Genomic DNA, 21,113 nt, shown 5'->3' with positions numbered 1-21,113 from the left:
ATCCATTTTACACTCTTTACTTTGGCTTTCGTCTTTCCTCATGGTCCAGCAATAACAGACGCACTAATGATGCCTTGCCGCGGGCAGCTAGCGGGCAGTAGAAATGGCAGGGGGGGGGGGGGGGGGTGGTGGGGGAATTTGTGGAGAGACTTTGAGATTTGAGAGAGATCGTGAAAGCTAGAATTATTTAGATGAAAAGGATTCTTCACACCATAACTGAAGTCAGGAAAATTCGAAACTATACTGGTTCTCTAAGTTCTAAATATTCAGCTTACAAAAACAATAAACTGGGGGCCGACGATTAATCATATATGCGGGAAATGACTCTCTCTGACAGGAAATGACGAAACCATTTAAACACACATTCACAATCAAAAAAAAACATTTCTTCATTATGATAGAATGAATTTTTATAAGACTAAAAGAGTTTGTGCTAGTTTTTTACCTGCTTGTCAAAAAAATGCTGTTAGGGACAGATATAGTTTAGTATATTATCACCAAGGGCTGGGTCGTCTTGTCAAATAATAGCCAGTAAAATATGCTTGGAATTTAAGCCTCATATCACTGCTATATATATCATGCATCAATGACTAGCGAACAATAACGCGGTTGAAATGAAAATGCAACAAGGAGAAATTATCTCATTGGCTTATAGGAGTTTGATTTGGCTTTTAAACCAATCATTGTAAAGTTTCTTTGTAGGTTAGAAAAAGGTTTATAAACTAATGTCCCACGTGAGTAATTTGCGGTTTGTGATTGGTTAGAGAGTCGGGTAAGCAGCGGTAGGCCGTTATGAGTATGATTCGATGTTTTCTCATATTCTAGGACAAAAAACATGTTAAAATCCCTCCAAAACTACAGTAAATAATCCATCCAACACGAATGCTACACTATTTAGGGATTCTCAAACACCGATAGCGTCTCGGAAGCCTTGTAATGGCCTTTCAAATGCTTACAGCCGTTGTTGTCTTATCAGTTTGTGGGCTGCGGTTGGTTGGTAAGTTTTTAGGTTTTTTAGTTATCTAATGTCAGTAGATAGCAGGGTTCTAGATAATTTATAGCATTCCTCTTAGGATATTTAATAAATCTCTTCAAGAAGATTGCCTTTTTTCGTTCGCGTCTAATAATTTTTCGCTTTAAAACTTAGTGCGCGAGATAAAGGAAATTTGAAGCTCAAGATGTGAGCTGTTATTTTAGACAAAGCTAATTTCCCTTTAGTTTTAGCTTTGTTTTGAAGCCAGTATCGCCCTGAAAAAACATTAAATCCTCCTATACAGAAAACATACGGTGATTGTGGTCTATAAAACTAGATACCTATATTCCAAAGTAAATTATCCTAACGGATTACCCTGAATAATAATTCATAAAGAATTGTCTCGCTTCAAAAAAGATTGACTTCGCTCGTAAAACGCAATGCAGACCTACAACTCCTTATTTCTATTTCCTCTTCAGCGCGATTCATAATAACGTTTTAGCTATCTAAAATCCTATTTAAACCTTTTCTTTTGATCCAAATAAATACTAATTAAGTAGAAGCATATCAAGTAAAAAAAACTAGTGTAAAAGTAGATGGTTGGCTGATATTATGCATAATGAGAGCTCTCTTGTGTACACGACCAGCGAAGTGGAAAAAAATATATATTGATGCTAACTGTACAAAGTAAATAGTTTCATTACTTTCTAAAATAGATAATTATTGTTTGTGTTTGATTATACGAGGCAAAATAGCCCACATGTCTGAAGATATTGGTATAAATAATCTAGTTAGCATCTATTTATGAACAGAGTTTGTGTACTATCAAAGTCAAACTGTGATCATGCAGTCATTAAAGAAAATTAAGCTACCGTATACGTAAACAAAAGAAAAAAGTTGTCAAATGTTTTTTTAACTTATTAATATTTTTTCTCAGCATTGAATTTTCTAGTACTTTCTCGAATTTGTATGTGTAAAAACTATTTTGTTATCATAAAGATGTTGTAAAAGAAACTTAAATTTTAATTAACAGTTTGTGATTTTTAGTATGCAAACTTGGCTGTACTGGCTTGAACTGCCTGTTACAGTTTAGTTTCTAACCTGTTTCCAATCGAAAGTGAGGAACTGAGGTACTGAAAAGCTGATTGACAGCTGTCAGAAACCACATTTCAACAGACATGTCCAAAGTTAGGGTGTACATTGAAGTAAATACCAGATCAGGCATGTACATTATTCTTTTTCTCTACAGAAAGTGCTCCAAGTTGGACGAGTACACCATACAGTAATAAGAAAGTATATGAAATAACTGGTGGGTCATATACCTTTGTATGGCGGTATAATGAAAATGGCTCCCCGTTGAACCATGGCCAGTGGTCTAAAATTACAATGAGTAATGATGATCCACCCAAAGAGATCCAAAAAGCAATAGGTCAACGCAGCACTAGTGGGTCATCAACTACAATTGCTCCAGATTTTCAGAGTAGAGTCACTTTCACATCGGGTAATTCAGAAGCAGGTTTTGAAATCAGACAACTGACGTCTGCCGATAATGCAAAGTACACCTGCCAGCTAACTTTTGATAATTTTGATGTGCTAGCTGATTCGGCAGAACTTGTTGTTGTAGGTAAGTGTTCAGGCAATGGGACCTTTTTTGAGTGAGAGATGGATTTGAAGGGCATGAGCCATACAGGGTAAAATTTATTAAGGAAAAAGATAGCATGGCTGCATGTTGTGTGTAGTTATAAGCATATAAGTAGAACATGAGAAAAGTGTTGGGAGAAACAAGATGAGTAGCAGAGTACTTCTTAGTCACATAGCACAGACCCTACAACATGGCTATGAATTTGTTGCATCACTTCCCACTCCTACAGAAACCACTCTAAAAGATACAAATTTAGTAGTTGTTATTTGGGTATGAATAATGAAATAAAAAAGTGTGTACTCCTGCTGTGTGCACCATAATCACAACCATCAGATTATGGGATCTATAAAATAATGTTATGTCATAAAGTGCAATACTCAGACTCAGTCACGATTTGACAAGACGTTTCTGAAATTCTTTATTACAGTTCCGCCCATCATTACCAATAAACTCACAGCACCCCAGACCATTAATGAAGGACAGACGTTTAATCTACCTTGTGCTGCAACTGGGAATCCACTGCCAAAAATACGATGGTTAAGAAATGGTATTGAAGTGCAGTACCTTCATGATCATTTTGGTTACAACATCACTGATGCTGGCAAGAAGGATAAAGGGTTGTATCGATGTGAAGCTATAGTCACAGGAGGAAGTATTGTGAGGACTGCTTATTATGAAGTGAACATCATTGTTAGATGTGAGTATGCTATGGACATGGGGTTGCAAACAAAAATTAAGGGTTACTTGGGAGTAAATTGGTATTGGGTGATTAATTTTAAGTGTATTTTAAACTGATGGTATTAATATAATCTGCACAGATAAACCAGAGGTCACTTTCATAACAGGAAATGTGTCTTTTACTGAAAGCCTTGATGTTGAAATCGAATGTACAGCAGTTGGCGAACCTCCTGTAACGAGATACCACTGGTACAAAGGAATTGGAACTTCACCAGGGGATAAAATTTCTGATGGAGGCAAATACATTCTTACTGGCAATAAAATGATGATCAAGACTCTTAATAAACATGACACTAGCTGGTATACTTGTGCTGCAGAGAATGACGTTGGGATAGGACATGGAAAATCGACTTACGTAAAAACATTGTGTAAGTGAAGCAGTAAGAAATTAGATGTAGCTGATTTAATACCAGGCTTATTGTCTTGTTTTATACCTAGTTGGCATGAAATAACAAGTTTCTTTGTCCATGTTAATAATATTATGTCCAAGTGTTTCCTAATCAACTTTCTAACAACTTTATGTGGGATCATATTTAATCATACCTCTAAGAGGCGGCATATTTTCAAGGCCACAGCTTTACATGTATAATTGTACCATTTATTTGTGAAGAGTGAGGTAATGACATGGGCAACATACTTTCTCAAAAACAAAAATGATGATGATTTGTGATTTATATAGCGCCCTTTCTATACTGATTAATCAAAGATGCTTTACATTGAGTTATAAATTCAAGATTGCTTTTTTATGCAACTTACAAACATGAGAGGTTATTAGCATGAGATTTAGGCACTGAGGGTGGCCAGTGCCAGAGTTTTTTTTACATCCTCAGTGGTTCTTTTACGTTCCTCTGATATTGCTTATGATGATGTGTGGAGAGCTGGGACTGCCATTTAAAGTGGTCGTACGAGCCACTTGAAAGTCTAACCATTTGCAGATGTAATTACAAAAGCAGCACTTTCTCCTCAGTTGTTTTAAAACCCTGAGTGTTGGTCCGGCTGGGACTCAAACCACGAACTCAACAAAAGTCCCATGCTCAAATTGTAGATGTACTGTAAAATACTTGTTTCACATTCATCTCTAACATGAATTACATAGACCTTTCCTGAGTTAGATAAACATGAAGAATTCTGTTCTAGCTTCGTACAAACAATTTCAAGAGCTGAATGAAGCATAAGCACAGCTCAACCAGGATCACATGTACTCAATGAAGGACTTTTTCAACTTGAATCCCACCAATTTAAGTGACCCAAAAATTCTTTGCAGAATTATGCTCACTCTTTTTGTCAATGTGCAAAACTTCAGCATGCTACAGAAATGCATTCCATTTGGTGCAAAATGAAAATCCTTCAAGAGAGACAGGTTGACCTCTTGTGAAAAATGTTCATTTTCCCCCCACTTCCTTCACTTCTGACACTGGGTTACAAAGAGGTCGGTTTGAAGCAAGTTTAAATCTTTGCCTGCTTGTTAAAACCAGGGGGGAAAAAATGATACCTGAGTGTGTTGACCAATACTATATTAGTTCCCTTCATTCTCTTGCCATGTGCCATGTTATTAAAACTTCATTAGGTATACAATAAGTATATGTACATGTAATAGGACTCCATGCTGACCAATTAATAAATAAATGGACGAGGAAAATTCCGAGGACTGACAAAATTGGATGAGGCCGTAGGCTGAGGCAGTCAGAGGAATTTTTCGAGTCTAATTATTTCTTGATAGGGGAGCATGAAATCCCATTGCCTATTAATTATATAGCTGCCTAATTAATCCCATATCAACAAGGCCTGTCCAATTAAGAAAATAGTTGGACAGTTACCTATATGGGATTAATGAGAAGCTGTATAATTAGACAGATAAATACCTTGAATGAAAGCAATAAGCTCATGACCAAAGGTCTGTGGTTCGTAAATATACTAGATTATTGCTGCCATTCTTCATATTTAGAATTTACATAATCTGCTATCATTTTCTTTTAGATCCGCCCAGGCAAGTAACTGTCGTTTTCAAGCCTAGCAATCCCATAAACATCTCTGAGACAGTAACGGTTGTCTGTGAGTCAGATGGTATGCCCCTCCCTACCTTCACCTGGCAGTTTAATGGAGTAGCTATTCCTGGGAGTGGTGAAAGAAATAAAGAAATAAGGCGACCTAGTATCACTAAGGAACAAGGAGGAAACTACACCTGTCTTGCAAAGAATGCTCATGGCAGCAAGGAGGACACTCAAATTCTTTACACAAGATGTAAGTTGATCACATTTTAAATATATGATGTTCCTTTTTTAGGGACCTTTGATGAAGGCCTGCATGGTGTAACTTTAAAACAACCCATGAATAATATGCATAATGTTTGAATAAGAATTAACTTATGAACCCAGAAAACCCTCAAAGCAAATCAGAGAACAAACAAGCAACTCTACTTAATAATAACAATAAACTCTTTACACGGAATACAGTAGTTACAAAATAACTAATAAACTCTAGTGGCCCTCATACGACACCAAGCTTGGCTGTACTTGAACCCAGGTCACATTGGTGAGAGGCGAGCGCTCTCACCGTTACCTCCAGAGACTTCTATAGTTGTACGGCTTGTACGTTCTTCAAAGAGTTCCTATATATAACTGCAGTGATATGATTTGCAGGGTATTCTAAAGGAATTCCATTCACTCTACACAATAGAGGTTATTCACAGCTGCAAAGTTTCTGGTCAGGATAAATGCAATATTTTTGCATGCAAGAGAATTTATTTCCCAAAGGAGAAAATTTCTTATGCTGATTTGCCCTCAAACATGGCTGCCATGACGTCACATGAAAATCTCTATACAGCTTTATGTTCATGGATTACCCTAGAGTGCTTGGCAGTTCTGTGAAGAATAGTTTTAAAAAGTCGTTTTCAGTTTCCCTATTACTTGTTTTATCTATGAATTCTTTTATCTTCTTATTTGCAGTTAAGCCAACACAAGCTATATTCAGCACAGGGATGCCAAACACTGGAGCTGTGAAGGGCTCTCCAGTGACATTAGCATGTAAAGCTGATGGCTATCCTCCTCCACAATACATTCTTAAGAAAGATGGTGTTAAGGTATCTGGACAACAAGGCATTTACTCATTCTCATCAGTAAAACTTGATGATGAAGAAATAAAGTTTACTTGTACACCATACAACATGATGGGACAAGGACCAGAGACTGAGGGTCGTATAACTGTACTGGGTAAGTTCTGCAGTTCCTCCCCCATTTTTTTAAAAGAGGCTTTGTACCATTACACGATGGCCAGTCACGACAGGAGGCAGAAACAATAATATTGAATATTGTCTAATCTGATTTACATGAAAGAATTCAGTTTCCCAGGGAAAGATACCCTATATTTGTGCCTCCTTTGAAGGAAGTAAAGAAAAGTGAAGAAGGTTTTGGTGTAAACATTTAAGCTTACTTTAATGAAATTAATTGAAGATTACAGGATAAAACAAACAAACAAATCCTATATGACATAATATAAAGAATGAAAAATGTTAAATTTCTACTATGATGAAATATGAATGTCTCCAGTCTTTACTATCTAAACACATGTTAAAGTACTTTACAAAAAAAGAAATATGGCACTTTTCCATTTTTGGTCTCAGAGATATTTACTGTAGTTTTAAGTTTATGCTAATCAGGATGAAATTCCACGAACTGTCACAAAATCAAAACTAACCCTGAACTCGAAACTGAAGAATTTAAAATTTGCTCTGTGGTCCCTGACAAAAGGTTAACTTTGTGATTTACTGTCATCACTTTTTTCCTTTTCCTTGTAGTTACTCCATCTTTTATGTCAAATCTTCCAAATACCAAGCAAGTGAAAGCTGAAAATGAGACCATAAACTACACCTGTACAGCAGAAGCCAAACCTGCAGCTCAAGTGTTATGGACCATTAATAACGAGAATAATGTTACAGAGAACACAACATACCTTGGTACAGTGTTCACCTTCAGCACAGTCAGCTCATCAAATGTCAAATATCAAAAGACAGAAAGCACCCTTGTTCTTAATCCTGTTAACTGGAGAATGGCAGGGACTATTAGCTGTATTGCATACAATGATGCTGGACAGAGTAAACAGGACACTATGCTAGAAGTGTTGCGTAAGAAATTGCTTTTTGATATGCCAGTTCTTATCATACATTATAAGGTCATAGCCACCACTTGGTCAGTGGTCAGGTTTTTAAAAAAGGGGTCCTGTTTTTTTATTTACTTGTATAATAAATATGTTTATAATAAATAAATATTTTTATTACACAAGTAATAAAAATATTTATTACACAAGTAAATAAAAAAACAGGACCCCTTTTTTAAAAACCTGACCACTGTCCAAGTGGTGGGTGACTATGATTTACTAGTGCTTTTTATATTATGCCATGATAATGGATCTAGGATGTTGAAAGCCATCATTTCATACTTCTTGAATAAGATATGTAACCAAACAGTATTATACTGTTGACCAATTGTATCAGTTGATATTGCAGCTTAGATTGAGCTTACATGTACATGGTTTTCAAGATTTTTGTTTTCTTGTTTGCTAACTGTGCCCATGGTACTTGGGTTAGACTATGAAATATAAAAATGTGATTTGAAACTACTCTATCTTTGATCCAGATCGCCCAGTTGTCATGCTTCCTGAGGACCATCCACAGAACAGCACATTAAACGCAGGACAGACAGTGACATTTACTTGTAAAGCCACTGGAAACCCATCTACACTTAGTTATGTATGGAGGTTCAAAGATGCAATCATTCCTGGTGAAGTCTTGCCAACATTTTCCAAGGCAAACATCGACAAAGATGATGAAGGAAGATATTCCTGCAGTGGTGTTAATAGCCGTGGCGAAGGACCTCAAGCTTATGCTTATTTGTTTATAAAAAGTATGTATTTTAATGTTAGTGTATATACTGTAGAATAGCAATAAATACACAAGTCTTATGGGAATCGTGAAGGAGGGTGTCATAGATATTACTGGACTTTTCCTGTTTGATTCCTAGACCATCATGTGAGTAGAGTTTGTAGTATCTCAATCTTTTTTTTTTTTTAATGGTTTCTATTTTTTGTTTTTCCTCCCTCAATAAACAAGTCTGCTAAATAATTGTCCAAACTTGAGTTCAGAGTTTGATTTAAGTTAGCTATGCCCTGACTTTGGTCAGCCCAAAGGTTGTTTTTGGGTTCAATCTGAGAGTTAGCTATGCCCTGACTTTGGTCAGCCCAAAGGTTGTTTTTGGGTTTTATGAAATTGAAGGTTTGGTGAAGAATTATTTCTTGCTTTGTGCTCAGAATATATATTATTACACTCACCCAGATGATCACGCTCACAACAAATATATATCATATTATATAAATTTAATACTTGATTCTTACTTATTTATAGCTCCAGCAAAAATCTACTATGCACCACAGTCAACAGCAAACGTTACTGGTTCAGCTGTACTAGAATGTCGTGCAAATGGTGTTCCTAAACCTAATATAACCTGGACAAGAAAGAATAGTAATATAATCTTGCATAAAGGAGAGAGGTTCAGAATTGTCAATGTAACGTATGAAGATGCTGGAAAATATATCTGCTCTGCAAAAAATGAGCTGAACATTGATAGAGAAGAGGTGACTCTTGTTATACAAGGTAAGCATCTGGCTTTTTGCTTGTACGCTTTTCTTTCTTCTCTATACTTAAATTCTGACAAGGTACCAGAAATAACCACTCACTCCTCACAAGATTACCAGATGAGATGCGATAATTACTGTCCAAAGTACTGTATGGTGATAGTGAACAATCTGCACCGTACGGTAAGTGGTCGGTAACTCCGTTTGCCGACCATTTACTGTTATCTTACCTATTACTGTACTGTATCATGGGCTGGCATGAGAGTTAGGCACTTTTGGGCAAAGAAATTTGTTTCTTTACATTTTTGTCCAAGCTACCTCACTACCATGCCCCTCTTCAATACTTTTGACAGCGACCATCACATCCCTGAATGTACCTTTTATCTGTGGACCCTTGGGGCTTTATGTTCACTGAACTGATAAGTTTGCCTTCATTTTAATTCGGAATTATCAAAACCACTCACAAAGTGCCGAAATTCAATCTTCTGAGGAAAGAAACTTTTTTCTCTCAATCTTCAGTTTCTGTACTTTATAAAATGATGTGCTTTATTATTATGCAAAAATTGTTGAATCTGATTGGCTGACTTTGCTTTCTGATGAAGGTTAACTTCAGGGGGGTTGGCTGCTATCTAGAAAGGTTTTATATAGCATCTCTTTTAGATTTGACCTTATTCTATATTCTTATCATTTTAAAACCCCATTTAAATCGGGGTTGCTAGCCACCTAATCCACCCCTCCCCCCTGAGTTCACTCTTGCCTCCCCTTGAATATAATCTTGCTTTTTATTTATTTATTATTTATTTTTATTTAAACATATTAACTCTCTGTGTTTGCTCCAAGAGCTAAGCTCATCATGGGAGATTACACAGAACATAATAATTACAATGCTTTTGGAGTTTTTAGCTTCTTGTTTAATGACAAAGGGGTTTTTTTTTGTTCTTTTTAGTGAAACCAAATATTACATCTAATAAACCAACCGACACACAAATAGCTGGTGAAATAGGCCAGGACACTTCAATACGTTGTGTGGTAAAGGCCATACCCTATGCTACGATATGGTGGACCAGAGGTAGTGAATCTGCTATCCTGGATGCTCGAAGTGATCGTGTTAAATCACTCAATATTGGAGACTCTGAGATGACACTTATAATAACAGTCTCATATTTTAATGAGAAGTATTTCTGCCATGCTAAGAATCTCCTGGGATATGTTTCGCAGGAATTCACTATCAGGAAAAAAGGTAACGCTATAATGTTCTTCCTCGCTTAACAATTTTCTGCTACCCCACCTCATGCAAGGTGGACAGACATTAAGGCACCAACTATGTGGCTCAAATCTAAAAAAACAAACAAAAATCATTTTATTTTCCGGAATTACTGGTCATACGTAACGTGAAGTAGCTGTAAAACAGAAGATTTCGAATTAAAACAAGAAAATAAAAATAAATTATTCAATTCCAGTTTAAACAACAACAATTGCCAGTATATTTATTAATGTTTGCTCTTCTGTAGGTGCCCCAGATGCCCCACAAGACCTTATCGTCACAGGCATCAGAGTACCAAAGAAGAGAACAGTGGACGTGAACCTTACATGGACGCCTGGTTACGCTGGTGGTGAGCAGCAGTTTTTTACTGTTCTGTACAAGCTAAACAGTGCCGAAGCTGAAGTATTCACAGAAGTAGTGATCGACAATGCTGAAGGAGCACAGTACATTATTAAGGATCTGAAACCTTATACTAGTTATGTCTTCAAAGTAAGACCTAGGAATTCTAAAGGCCTTGGACCAGAATCAAAACAAGTGTTCTTTACCACGCCAGGTAAGAATCCTGCCTATCTCTACCCATTCAGATAAATGACATTAAAATTTTATACTACCTGAAAGAACCTTTGTGCTTATCAAAGTCAGGGCACAGAACCCTGTAACAACCTCTGGGCTGATCTAAGTCAGGGCATGGCTAACTCACAGATTGAACCCTGAAACAACCTCTGGGCTGATCTAAGTCAGGGCATGGCTAACTCACAGATTGAACCCTGAAACAACCTCTTGGCTGATTTAAGTCAGGGCATGGCTAACTCACAGATAGAACCCTGAAACAACCTCTGGGCTGATCTAAGTCAGGGCATGGATATCTCACAGATCTCGAAAACAAGCTCGGGATAGCACCCAATTTTTCTTTCCAGATTTGGAATCAGCATTAAATTTCAATTCGGAAAATCGAAGTTTTGAAAAAAGTTTAAATCGTTTTTCAAAAGTAGGCAGTCACCTTAAGTCGTTTTTTCTTTTTCACTCGTGTATTTTTCATTACAGCATCAATGGTTCCTCCAGCAAGAGGCACAGGTGAGTAATTCTTTCATTCCTGACCTACCACTTGTATCTATGACTCTAATGGACGGTTTCTAGTAGACACACATTAACTGCAGACCTTTGCGCTACTTGTATTCACCTCCTTCATTATTTTCTTAGTATCCATCAAAAGACTAAAAGACGGAACACAGTTTGAAATAAGTTGGACCATGAATGAGAATGTTACCAACACGTACCTTCAGTACCGTGAAGTAGACGTACGAGCGCGTCGTGAAGACGTTCGCTGGAATGACGTCATTGGTGCACAGGGTCTTCCTCGTAACGTTACCAAGTTCCTTGTTGTCAACCTAGATGCCGACAAGACATACCAGTTTAGAATACTCTTCAAGGAGGCTGATGAGAGTGGATTCAATGACGCTATGGTAGTCGAGTCAGATATAAGTGAGTTGAGTTTACGAATCATTCAGTATATTGTATTGCTTTCTTTGCTTACTTTTGTCAGTAAAACATTTTATATTGATAGATTAAAGCATTTTATATCAATAGATTTTTCAATCCAATTTAGCACACAACGTGATGGCGTTGATTTAGAATGCCTACAAGTTATCAAACTGTGTAAGAGTTTTGCTACACGTTTTCTTCTGTTCTCTTTACTCACAATTCCTCGTACAAAGAAATCGTCATGATCCGGATAGAAAAGACTGTAGACTTGTTTTATTTTGTCTGGGCGAGATTTGCAATATCAACTAAGATATCTAAACCTTTCATATTGCCCTTCATTTCATTATTAAATAACCTTGTTTTGCGACATTAAATAACAAACCTGTGGGCCTTATATATGATTGAAATAAAATTTAGACTTGGCACAGGAGAGAACCAATAAACAACTCTACTCACATAAAAAAAATAAAACCTATAGTTTCTTTTAAACTTTGGCTATTTTTCTGTCTGTTTTCTTTAGCGTAGATAATATCTATTTTTACTATTTTAAAGCTGGTTTTATGTCAATAAACAGTCTTTGAACTCACCATACTTTTGTTCATTGTAGTATACCCTGTCGTCAAACCAGCCGAACAAACAGGTCTAAAAGAGCATGAACTGATAGCCATCATTGCTGCTTGTGCTGGGTTTCTTCTCATTCTAATCGTTATTCTCTGTCTTTGTTGCTGCATGAAACGCAAGAAGCCTTACGGAGGTATGTTATGGAAATCATAGAAGTATAAGACAAAACCACAGGGAGCCCGATATAGGTAAAGTGAAACAAAATCGGGGAAAAATCGACTTCAATTACTTTTCGTGTTGGAGATCAATATAGTGTCCACTAGGACCTAACATCAACAATCACCTGCCATGGGTTTTCAAGTTGGGTTCCCTGTGGTGGAAACCATATGTTGAAGACTTGAATCCAATTGGTTATTTGAGTTGAGTTCGTGGTTTTGATTGTGGTAGAAAAGCTACAGCTGGGGAAGGGATTTGGTGAAAGAAGATTGTCTGGCGGTTGAAGGATTTGTATTTGGGGTATGTTGAGGGTATTGAATGTGGTATTGACATTAGGGAGGTGGCTTGAGGGTGTTGGCTGAAGTTAGTGTAGACATAAAGTGTCTAGGAGTGGGGCTGTTCTAGAGAAACGATTCCAGAATTAATTTAGTTTTTGATTCAACAGCTGATTCTGTACAGATGTCACAGGCTGCCAGGTAAGCCAACTGGTTTTATGTCTCCAAGGATTTTCTTGTCAAACCTAGATCATCCATCTAGATCCTCTCCAGATCCTTGGTCTATCTTTATTACTATACGTTAGCTACCTGTAGCGGATATTCCACAGGAATCCCACAACCAATCTGATTGATGTATATTTCTTTTCCCAGTGCCCCCAACCTTTTTAGTTATGGTGACACCGATGACAATGGCCGTCGTAGCTATGTAACTGAGTCCATTGAAGACGATCCCTTTATCGAAGCGCACATTGCAAATGAGATGAAAAAGAAAAAGAGGCCAAGTGAGAATGGAATCAACCATGGTTATGCGTCTCAAGGTAGGTTGGTGGTTTTGTCTCTCGCATGGAATTCTGAAGCAAACGAAAGATTTTGTTATGTGTCCTATTAGATCCCACAATCCAATGGGCTGGAAGACTCTAGTTTCAAGTTCTCTGTCGCTCAGGGTTAGCCTCGATTTTTTGCAGAATAATTATGTGCTCCAGTAAAGGTCCTTAGTATTTCAAAGTGTTCGTATTGTTGAAGTGCATTCTTTACTTTACCGTTGGTATTTGTGAATATTTACACACTGATTCGAGGCTAAACCTGAGTAGACGAGTCTGTAATCAAGAAACACAGCGGTAATTTGGTACTCGAAAAGGGTCTATTGTGGGTGAACTAAAAGCTTCAAAATCTTGTGTGATTAATTCAGTCCCATAATCCCTTGCGGTCATACAAGTCACTTTGAGCTTTGAAAAGGAGGACTGTGAGGAGGTATGGGTCAATCAACATTTTTATGCACTCACCTTGTCAGAAGCTTGACGGTCAAAGCTAGTGCGTTTTTCTATTTTTTATACTGTTTGGAGTATTTAAATTATGAACAAGGGGTGTAAGGATGCAAAAGATCTTTACATCTGTTAGTAAGCGGCAGGTTAACGCCAAGCAACTGTCTGTGAAGCACATGAACGATACTTACAAAACAATCTTAAATACAATTACACCGCGTTGACTGACAACTTCATACCCCGCCATTGGAAGGAGACATATTGAACGATATTGGACCACAGAAGTACATCATGTAAATGACAGGGATTGTTTTAGAGGGTCAGGGGCGGATCCAGGGAGGGGCAAAGGGGGATGTAGCCTCCCTCCCCCCAAAGGACGTTGGTTATGCTTCTAAAAGTGGAATCTAAAAGCATAGTTTTTAATATTTTTTCTGTAGTGTCATTTGGAAAATTCGGTCAAGCCCCTCCCCTCCCCCCCCCCCCTCATATTTTTGGCTAGATCCGCCCGCGAGGGTGGTGTGGAGAAAAGGTTGGTAATCATACGGGTATGGTATGGAGATACAAAGTACAGGTGATCTGGTAAACACACATGAATGGAAGTGAAATCAAAAACAAAAATGACTTCAAATTAAAACCAACTTCCTTTCAAGTCCCATATCTCACTTCTATCCTTCACTTCTCTTTTCTGATCTAAATTCTCTTCCAACGACGATAAAAAAGACTTACTTTGCAAAACAAGTCATCGCTGATTCATTAACTTTACTACAGACCGCGGATTCTTTACGTGAAATCTTTGAAGGGGACACTAGTGAAGCTAGGGTATTTGTACGGAAACAAGTAGAAGAAACGGGTATTTCTAAGATCTGCAGCTAGTGATTACTGGCTCAATGACTGATGGACAGTTGGCTTTGTATTACCCTGCATTAGGTTTTCAAACCGCGTGAGAGAAAATGAGTAGAGCACTCAAAAATCATTTGAATTTGTATGAGTCTGATTGAAATTTAGCTTTTTTCGTCCACCAAATGAAAATTTTGACTTCCGGTAACTTTCCTGTACCACAGGGACCCCGAAGATACAATTTAGGAAACCTTCTCTGTCTTGTTCTTGTCTTCAGTCTTGTGCATGTCTGTGTAACTCCTTAAAGATTCTTTTTCGAATCGAAGGAACTGTTTACCGTGTCAGTAGCTTCCATTCATCACCTTTACCACTTTATTCTGTATCGATCAGGATCAATGCGACATCCCGAAATGCTTCTTAATCCAGGATCCCGATCCGGGATGCGGGGAATAAGTCAGAGCCAACCCCTGCTCGATGCCAGGGGAAGCTACTCATCCGGCGGTCCTCGGAGAGACTTCTCTACCTTACCGTCGTACCACGAGCCACCCACCTTTGAAGAAGCCGTGCGACAGTCGGTGAAGAAATCCAAACAAGCGTTGTCTACTGGAGATCTGACAGGAAATAGAGTAGGCCCACCGTACAGCCGTTCAAGACCCATATCGCCTTCTGACAGTGATTCGACAAGTGATGCGGAGCCGTTAAGCAGGCATCCAATGTTTAAAGTCAGGCCAATAGATGAAGCTATTGATCCTAGATACAAGTCGGCTCCTTCTTTACAGTCTCCTATGGAGAGTCCTGTACGACGTCCACCCGTAGTGTACCCTCGACCACAAAGGAAAGGTATTATAAAAGAATTCAGAACAGGAAACAAGAATTGATCAAATAACAGTCAGCTATTGATAGAAGTACTTTTGTTTTGTTACATTTATGTCTATGTATTTTCTTCATGCATTAGTGTGTTTGAGTCTTGAACTGTGATATGTTAGTGTATTTGTTTGTGAAGGCCAACTCGTTCCCTCCATTTTGGGGGGTATTTTAGGGGGAATAGGGTCCATACTAAAAGGTTCATACCTGCAAAAAAATACTAACATAAACGATGACATTCCGTTCAGTCAAATTTTCTTTATTTAAAAAAAAACCTCTAAATAATAAACATGATGAATAACAGTAGTAATAATCATGTCAACACATATAACACACATTACCGTACAATAACGCATTTTCGTGATGAGTAGATAAGACATGGGGATTTCATCTCATGGTCGGCGGTTGATGCTAAAATAATGTGGGCTCACAAATGAAGTCATTCACAACTACATAGACGTTTTACTACATGTAAATAATGAACAATGCATGGTTGGTGCTAAAAAAATCATCCATAAAATAACACTACGTAATATAATTTATTTGTTAAAATAAATCTGGTGAGAGTAAATAAAGTGCGCGTTGTTGTTTTCGTAGTATACGATGATTATCCGGTAGACATGTTTGGTTCTCCTCCATTGGACTTCATGGATCCGCAAGACGATCACTACCACGAGGCGCACGAGGCTGAAACAGGATGTTAGTAACTAAAATAAATGATAAATAATATCCTAATAATTCTAACACAACAGTGTTCTTGTTTAACGATTCGGGACAGATCATCCCTACTTTTGGACCTTTCGCTAAGTTTGAACAATTAAATCCTGATTTTTTGTAATAGACATTTTTACTTAATATTTACTTACGGTGCTAAATGACTTAAAGTCTGTTTTCCCCACTCAAAGAAGAACACTGAAAAAACACATAAAAATTAAACTTCAATCAGTCATTAACCTTCCTCATACTTTTTAACCCCAATTAAACATATATAAATCAAAAATAAATCGTCAAAAATAGTATGGTCTGAAGGGAAACCATACGCCTGACCTTAATATCGTAGTTTCGTTTTTTGCGTCTGCAATACACATATATTTCTTGTGTAATATAGTTCTGTTAGCTGTAGAAAAAGGAAAAAGATTGATAGTATATTTATTGTAAGGGCAGTGTAAGATTGTGCAGATAGAAATAAAGAGATACGAACCCAGGTAGACCAGTAGGCAGTTTTTTGAGTGAATTCCTAGATCGCCACTCTTCTCAGCTTCATCTTTCCTCCATTTTTTCTCTTTCTGAAAACGCATTTTCATCTTGTAATTTCTTGTGTTTCTCGAAGTACTCACAATCTTATCCTTTTTTCTCTTCTAAACATCCCTAGCCCTACCCTCCACCGTCATTAATTTGCTCTCTATTCTAATTATTCCCTAGGGCCACCCCCACAGTATACTCCAGACGACCGTGACATACCAGGAATGGAAGATGGCTATGAAGCACGTGTCAATAAACGAAGGCCTATATCTGGTGATATTTTGGAGCTCGAGGACTATCCATACAATGGGCGCGATAACCTTCCAGACCTACCACCACGCATGCCTGAACTATCAAATGGTCGAGGAACAATGTACAAGGAACCTAGTGAGTCAGCGTTTTATAGAGAACATATCTTAGCGCTCTCTCTAGGCGCTCATGTCCTGTGTTTGACGGTCAGAGATAGTGTTTTTTATGATTAACTGAAACAAAAGCCCGTTGCAGACGTCTTCAGCGTCAGTGCAATCTGTGGCTTAGTGCCTGTCGACCTTAAAAAGAAATTTGGTCAAAATGTATACTAATATTTGACTGGTCGTATTTTCTGTACGTATTTCAGACGACGTGTCATTTCCTTTATTTGGATGCAAATGAAACAAAGAATCCTATTTTCAAAGGAATGACACGTGGTCTGAAATGGGCAAATGAACGCCCAAGGTAAAGAGGTCTATTTAGTGAAAAAATAGAAAACGCGCGCTTCAGACACGAATGACGAAAAAGTGCGCGCGCGTGCTGTGTGCTCTCACAAAACTCTCGACCCAACCAATCAGAACACGAGATTTATGACAGTTATTTTATATTGACTGATAATATTATTTTAATTACAGTAGGTGAGACTCTTCCCGAGCCGCCTTCATTCCTGCGTGATGTGGGATACGATGATGATGAAGATGAAGTAGACTCTGCACCATATCATCCACGGTCTTTCACAGAACCTAGAAATAGAGGCAGACAGGTCAGTATTGCTGATTCTTTTACTAGTTAGATATGTGTACACCATGACACCTTGAAAAATGGAGGACACTTTGTATGAAGGTGAAAAATAACGACGCACGGCACAGTATTGCTGATCCTTGTACTAGTTAGATATGTGTACACCATGACACCTTGTTAAATGGAGGACACTTTGTATGAAGGTGAAAAATAACGACGCACGGCACAGTATTGCTGATTCTTGTACTAGTTAGATATGTGTACACCATGACACCTTGAAAAATGGAGGACACTTTGTATGAAGGTGAAAAATAACGACGCACGGCACAGTATTGCTGATTCTTGTACTAGTTAGATATGTGTACACCATGACACCTTGAAAAATGGAGGACACTTTGTATGAAGGTGAAAAATAACGACGCACGGCACAGTATTGCTGATTCTTGTACTAGTTAGATATGTGTACACTATGACACCTTGAAAAATGGAGGACACTTTGTATGAAGGTGAAAAATAACGACGCACGGCACAGTATTGCTGATTCTTGTACTAGTTAGATATGTGTACACCATGACACCTTGTTAAATGGAGGACACTTTGTATGAAGGTGAAAAATAACGACGCACGGCACAGTATTGCTGATTCTTGTACTAGTTAGATATGTGTACACTATGACACCTTGAAAAATGGAGGACACTTTGTATGAAGGTGAAAAATAACGACGCACGGCACAGTATTGCTGATTCTTGTACTAGTTAGATATGTGTACACTATGACACCTTGTTAAATGGAGGACACTTTGTATGAAGGTGAAAAATAACGACGCACGGCACAGTATTGCTGATTCTTGTACTAGTTAGATATGTGTACACTATGACACCTTGAAAAATGGAGGACACTTTGTATGAAGGTGAAAAATAACGACGCACGGCACAGTATTGCTGATTCTTGTACTAGTTAGATATGTGTACACCATGACACCTTGAAAAATGGAGGACACTTTGTATGAAGGTGAAAAATAACGACGCGCGGCACAGTCACGATACGGAATTGACGTTATTTCTTGAACCAATCGCAACTCGCAAAATTTACTGCTCGTCCAATCAGAACGATCAGTCACGAAACGTTACGGTCACGACATGGTGAGCTCTTTACAATTATATTAAAATGCTGTATTGCAAATGCTCTACAATATATGAAATTTATTGTTTTGCTCTTAAAGTAAACAAAGCGATAGGGTTTACTAGCAGCATTATAAAAAAATTGTAAACTCATTGAAATTGTTCTTTTCTTTACATTCTCAGCCTTATATGAATATACACGATCAATTAGTAAGGCCAGGTTCCCCAGGGCGTGAACGGGCCGTCAACGCCTATGGAACTGAACGACGTGAACCAATCTACGCGAATGATGCGCCCCGGTTGGTCGCACCCGAACCCGAAGTACCTGTCAATCAACGTAGAAATCGAGCTCCATCCGCTGACAGCAGCGAAACAGATCACAAACCTGGTTACGTCAGTAGTGGATTTCTAGTTTAATGTCACGTGGCCATTAATAAGGAAATCAGTTGTCATGGGGACAGTTGCTGTGCATCTGTCGCCACGCTGGAGGGAATTATAATGGAGTTTCTTGAAGAGGGACGGTAAGAAGAACACAATCCACTCGTCTATGGATGCACTTCGCCTCTGTCATACTCATAGGTTTTAGGTAGCTTTTATCGATATTCTCTTTCGTAAAGAGTAGCTGCGTTAAATGTTAGCATCGTAAAAGCGACAGCGTATTTTTAACTTTGTACACTGTAAATTTAATTCTGTACAAAGCGTTGTCCTAGGATAGTCGCATTTTCTTATATATCTCTGTATACAGTCGTTGCATTATCAAGGCGTGGCTGAGGAGTCGTGCAGATTAGTATTTCCCATCCCATTACCACAGGGTATGCAGCGCCTCCTCACTGCAGTGCGCATTCACCACAGGGTATGCGCGCCTCCTCACTGCAGTGCGTGTTACCGCATGGTATGCATGCGCATCCTCAGTGCAGTGCGCATTCACCACAGAGTATGCGTGCGCATCCTCATTGCAGATACAATACTGCAAGAGCAGAGGATATAAGCCTTCCTTATTATCTTTTTTCTTCTTCTTTTTCTTACTTTTGAACAGGCCGGTTTACGTCTTAGTCGTTCAGCTTATATACGACATAAGCTTCCTGCTCTATTTAAATGAAACGAATATACCTATAATGTAAAAAGTTAAGTTAATGATGCAAGTAAATTAGCCTGTCAAAACTGAGAAAAAGGACACATGTATAAATTTTGTTTTTTAAAAAGTTTTTAACGATTTTTGCATCAGTAAATGATTTCTTCTCAATGAAAAAATTCTTGTAGCCTCGCTCTAAGCGGGAAAAATGCGCCTCAAAAACAAAACAAAACAAAAACACGAAATTTGAGTGATTGTATCGCGTATAAATAGTTTTAATATTCCAGTCATATAAAATAACGATTTGTTGATGCTTTGCTATAGTTTTAGTTTGTTCCTTAGATATATATGTTGAAGTATATATGTTGAAGTGTTTTAATACCATTATAACCAAAGTAGTATAGTTTGTTCGAAAAATTCTACCAGGGCCCTCTCGATTTTCAAGACCGTAGATTGGTTTAAATCCCTGGGTTTGAGGTCCAAACGTCAATCAAACTTACAGGAACCAGTCATGATGCTTTACGCCAACTAGACTTAGTTTTAAAATATAAAGCAAAAGAAAAAAATATTTTGATTGAACACTGTTGATTCTTAAATACGTGACAGCTGTCAGTCAAATATTGTGACGTCATGCGGTTGCTTGTCTTCGATTGGCTGATTAAAAATCTGATAGATGACCTAATAAGGTGTATATTTTAACGTTCTTAATATTAGGATAATATTTTTATAAGAATTTTTAATTAATTAATTAATCTTAATTAATTAATTAAATTTTAAAAATCCAAATTTGCAGACGATAAGATTTAAAGTGTAGCGAATAAATATTGGTTCATATGATGAGTGTGTGGTGCTGTATTTATTTAGGGGGAGGGGTGGGGTGGGGGAGGGCAATAAGAATAGCTGACAAGGATCGTCATCAACCAAGCAAGAGGAGAGGATAACGCAATAAAAGAAGGAGTGTTCTCTGTGGGTGTGTTGTTTTGAGTGTCTGCTCAAACTATGGATTGGGTGGCTAGCCATGCTTCCCCCAGGAGCACGCCGAAATGATTCGATATTTTTATATAATTTGTATAGAGTGGTTTTAATAAAACCATGAAACAAAGTGTACTAATTAGAGTGTAATAGTTGGATAAACACAATAGAAAACGAAAGAATGAAGTAGTGCTAAGTAAGCTAAAGATTTCCTGGATTTTTGAAAACCACTCTAAATGATTATTGTGACAGGTAC

At 37.8% G+C, this 21,113-nt stretch overlaps 1 protein-coding gene across 3 annotated transcripts; it reads left to right on the top strand.

The window, feature by feature from the left end:
* The first annotated feature begins 772 nt into the window (after positions 1–772).
* Positions 773–20,722, top strand: LOC116295559 (cell adhesion molecule DSCAM). Of its 3 annotated transcripts, none has more exons than XM_089031532.1 (21): positions 773–997; positions 2,223–2,597; positions 3,043–3,312; positions 3,434–3,721; positions 5,331–5,594; positions 6,299–6,562; positions 7,147–7,473; positions 7,985–8,251; positions 8,749–8,997; positions 9,925–10,218; positions 10,490–10,795; positions 11,287–11,316; positions 11,443–11,724; positions 12,332–12,478; positions 12,947–12,977; positions 13,149–13,315; positions 15,023–15,436; positions 16,058–16,159; positions 16,883–17,089; positions 17,587–17,714; positions 18,997–20,722. In XM_089031532.1, the coding sequence occupies exons 1-21, from the start codon at positions 937–939 to the stop codon at positions 19,228–19,230; spliced, it is 4,707 nt and encodes a 1,568-aa protein (XP_088887658.1). In that variant the 5' UTR covers positions 773–936; the 3' UTR covers positions 19,231–20,722. The 3 variants fall into 3 exon arrangements, with proteins under 3 accessions (XP_088887658.1, XP_088887655.1, XP_088887664.1); XM_089031529.1 differs by having other exon boundaries at positions 14,987–15,436; XM_089031538.1 differs by lacking the exon at positions 16,058–16,159 and having other exon boundaries at positions 14,987–15,436.
* Positions 20,723–21,113: the final 391 nt, after the last annotated feature.

Source organism: Actinia tenebrosa, unplaced genomic scaffold (assembly GCF_029948245.1).
Source record: "Actinia tenebrosa isolate PJP-AT-01 unplaced genomic scaffold, QUT_ActTen_1.0 PGA_scaffold0__85_contigs__length_37466705, whole genome shotgun sequence".
In the NCBI taxonomy this organism is placed as follows: Eukaryota; Metazoa; Cnidaria; class Anthozoa; order Actiniaria; family Actiniidae; genus Actinia; species Actinia tenebrosa.
This window is presented reverse-complemented; position numbering and strand designations above follow the sequence as displayed.

What these genes read in the sequence shown, in the direction of transcription:
- LOC116295559 (XM_089031529.1), top strand. Translation starts at nt 937, where the DNA reads ATGGCCTTTCAAATGCTTACAGCCGTTGTTGTCTTATCAGTTTGTGGG. An exon ending in GGCAGAACTTGTTGTTGTAG is followed by an intron (nt 2,598 to 3,042) that starts GTAAGTGTTCAG and finishes TCTTTATTACAG; the next exon opens with TTCCGCCCATCATTACCAAT. An exon ending in CCATGGTTATGCGTCTCAAG is followed by an intron (nt 13,316 to 14,986) that starts GTAGGTTGGTGG and finishes TGTATCGATCAG; the next exon opens with GATCAATGCGACATCCCGAA.